The sequence below is a fragment of the Gavialis gangeticus genome, unplaced genomic scaffold, assembly GCF_001723915.1.
Source record: "Gavialis gangeticus isolate Ggan-Ray unplaced genomic scaffold, GavGan_comp1, whole genome shotgun sequence".
In the NCBI taxonomy this organism is placed as follows: domain Eukaryota; kingdom Metazoa; phylum Chordata; order Crocodylia; family Gavialidae; genus Gavialis; species Gavialis gangeticus.
In genome coordinates, this window is record NW_017728997.1 from 5235022 (window position 1) to 5238667 (window position 3646).

At 44.3% G+C, this 3646-nt stretch overlaps 1 protein-coding gene across 2 annotated transcripts in view; it reads right to left on the minus strand.

Annotated features, from left to right (window-relative positions):
• Positions 1-3646, minus strand: part of ITPR1 (inositol 1,4,5-trisphosphate receptor type 1) — a 327597-nt gene that overhangs the window by 183909 nt on the left and 140042 nt on the right. For both annotated transcript variants that reach the window (XM_019504707.1, XM_019504708.1), the window contains exon 23: positions 1716-1854. In XM_019504707.1, the coding sequence (XP_019360252.1) occupies positions 1716-1854 (139 nt within the window). The remainder of the gene's footprint in view (positions 1-1715; positions 1855-3646) is intronic.

Genomic DNA, 3646 nt, shown 5'->3' on the forward strand with positions numbered 1-3646 from the left:
AAAAAAAAAAAAAAAAAAAAGGCCGACGGCATCTGCTTTTTGGCATAGGGAGCACTGAAGACCTGAGCACATTTTAGCTAGGGTCACCATATTCCCAGATGAAACACAGGCCAAGTGGTCAACTAGTCCATTCTCCCTACCTGCAGAGGCTGGGGTAGCCTAGCCTCAGGTAATTATTTCATTATGTAAAAGCTGTTTTTTTTTAAGGTGCCACGCATCAGCCAGCACTGAAGGAAGTGAAGAACTGAAGACACTGCATCACACAGGATTGGCCACCAACCACTTTCTTTAGTTTGGCCGTCAGAACCGAGTTCATGATTATACATCAGAGCCGTGAGTCACTCTCTTGTTCTATGCACATTGTAAACCAAGCAGTTTACTCCTCTTCAGAGGAACTTACTCTCTCACCTCAACTTCAGACCTAGCTTAGTAAGGAACAGCAACTGTTATAGGCAGTATGATCTGTTTTTGGTTCAGAGATTTTTATCCAACCAGCTTCATTGAAAACTCTCAACCTGAACTCTGTTATGCCAGCAATCAAGTCCTCCTGCAGGAGAAAGCAGGAGCAAGAGAGACTAGACCGCATCTTCTCTGGACATGCCAGGGAATTAAACATCTAAAACTTCCTCACTAGGAGGGCAGTAAAAACACTGAAACAAGGTACCTAGAGAGGTGGTGCAATCTCCATCCTTGGAGGTTTTTAAGACCCAGCGAGAGAAAGCCTTGGCTGAGATGACAATAGCTGGGGCTGGTCCTGCTTTGAGCAAGGGGTTGGACTAGATGTGACCTCCCGAGGTCCCTTCCCACCTTAATTTTCTATGATTCTATACTACACCAGCAGCATCTAAAAATTATATGCTTGAGGTTAAAAGGGGGAAAAAGAGACACCTGAAGTATGTCTTGCTTTCAAAAGCTTGTCTAAGTCTCGCAGCTATGCAGCTGGTCCGATGAAAGATGGATAGCACTTAAGAAATCCTTGCCTCTCCTCTAATGCCTGAACTACCATGGCTACATCATCACTTTAATATTACCAAAAAAAAAAAGTAACTTTGTTTGAATTGCAACAAATCAACCAATGAAACCGAAAACCTTAAACTGTATGGCTTGTAAAGCTGTATTTTTCAGATCGCGGCTGCAGGGCATCAATTCTCTGTGGGCAGTATCACAGCAGTTAAATAATTTTAAAAGGGTACAAGCTGCCCATGTCCCAACTCAGCTAGACAAAAGTCTTTAAGAGGATAAGGGGTCCTTTGGTCTATAACATCTGCCACCTTGGTTCACCACAACACAGACATGCGTTTTCCCCAAGGTTTTCCTTGGTTCGGTTCAAGGTCCTTTTACTGGGGAGTCAAGTAGGCTTGAGGTGGGACTGAAAACACTATAACAAAGTTCTTGTTTGGGGGCAGCGATGGGTCAAATTCTATAAAAAAAAAAGCCTTATTCATACTGTTCCCACCCCGATTTACTTGGTCAACGAAAACAAGTAAAGACGAGTGCAAGCAGTTTCAGTGGTTGCTGTATGTGCAAAGGGTCATTAGTCAGTCAGTCATCCCATTTGCCCCCTATATCTATAAAGTGCTCTACAGCAAGCAGTTACGCAACAGCTTGAGCATCTAGGCTTTACCCACGAACCCCTCTCCACACCAACCTCCAACTCCGCCCCCCCCCCACCCCCACAACACAAGTCTTTTAAGAAAAGAAACTAAACAACTAACCAGGCACATTAGTTGGTACATCGGGGCTACTGCTTCCAGTTGGCGATTCAGACATCTGAGCGTTGCTTTCATCAAACTCACGTTTAAATATACACAGAAGGCAGGAGATTCTGTAATCCAACCTCACATTCAAAATAAACTGATGATTCAAGGTTTAAAAGAATGGAAACAGACAAGTTATTTTAACATCACTTCTCTATTCTTTTAAATGGTTAACGCTGTACAAAAAAATACCTAAATTAACATCTACACCATCTAAGCCATACGCTTGGACAAGAGCAGATCTTATTTGAAGAGATGGAAACAAAAACAGTTCTTCAGAAACAACCCTCAGCTCAGTAATTTTAATTATTTTTAAGTGCATTATGAGCAATAACCACACACACACAGTTAACTTAAAGACCCACAAGTATAAAGATGTCTCATAAAGGTCTATTATTAGGTACATGCATGCCCATGTTTTTGGTCATAGACAAATGACTGGAGTCATTTGTGAAGTATTATCATCTCCACTTTTGGGGATAAGGAACTGAAGTACAAATGGACTGAAGACGCAAGGTATCAGGCAGAAAGGGACTGGAACCCAGAGCTTGCAAGGCCGATGGGTCATACCCTACCCTTTGTACCACGTGCTACTATTGTAATAAAATCTGTGGTTTAACAGTCATTGATTATAGTTTAGTTAGTGCTAACTAAAATTCAGGCAAGCATGAACTTAACACAAGACTGCCCGTCTGATTTTTTAGCCACGGTATTACTCCCTAGGGGACAGATCTACAATCCAAAGAAGCCTTGAATCATCTCAGTTTAAAAAGAAAAAAACACTTACTACAAGCACAAGTTTTGACAAGAGCAAGTATTGCTCCATCTATCCCCATTTAATCCCACTGTAGTTCTAAAACCTAAAAAATGACATCTCCTCACCTGTGTAGTCAACAAGCGTGTAAAGGCATGGATTTGTTCTCCCCGATTTTTCTCTTCTCTTTTTAATCTTTGGAATTTTAGAGAAAAGCAACAAACCAAACCAACCACAACCTCTCAGTTGGTAAATTTACGTTTTAAAAACTTGTCCTTGATAACACTCTAATTGATTAGGTAAAACCATCTCCAAATAATCCTTTGAAAGAATTACGATCCGTACGTGTCTGAGCAGCCCTGCTACGTGCAGGTAGCATAGACTGGCCCTACGCGCTGCACGCAACATGTACACCAGCTCCAGGCTTGCGTGCCACGTGGAGCATGCACCAGACCAGCTCCACACAGAATGGCAGATCAGAGAAACGTGCTGCCTGTGGTGTCCATAACTGGTCTGAGCCTGTTCTAGCCCATGCACCCCTCATTGGGCCCACAAAGCCAGATGAGTTATATATGGCAAAAAGGAAAATCATCTAAACAAGCCTTCTTAGTTTATAGTTTCATAGTTTCTAGGGTCAGAAGGGACCACAGCAGATCATCTAGTCTGACCCCCTGCCATGGCAGGAAAGAGTACTGGAGTCAAACGACCCCAGCAAGGTGTTCATCTAACCTCCTCTTAAAAACCCCCAGGGTAGGAGCCTGCACCACTTCTCTTGGAAGTTGGTTCCAGATCCTAGCCACCCTGACCCTGAAGTAGAGCCTCCTGATATCTAACCTAAACCTACCCTCCGCCAGCTTGTGGGCATTATTCCTGGTCACTCCTGGCTGTGCTCGGGGGAACAGGGACCCCCCAATGCCTGCTGATCCCCCCTGACCAGTTTGTAACAGGCCACAAGATCCCCCTCAGCCTTCTCTTGTGGAGGCTGAACAGGTTCAGGTCCCGTAGTCTCTCCTCATAGGGCCTGCCCTGCAGTCCCCTGATCATGTGAGTGGCCTCCTCTGGAGGCTCTCCATGCTGTCCACATCCCTCTTGAAGTGCGGCGCCCAGAACTGGACGCAGTACTCCAACTGCGGCC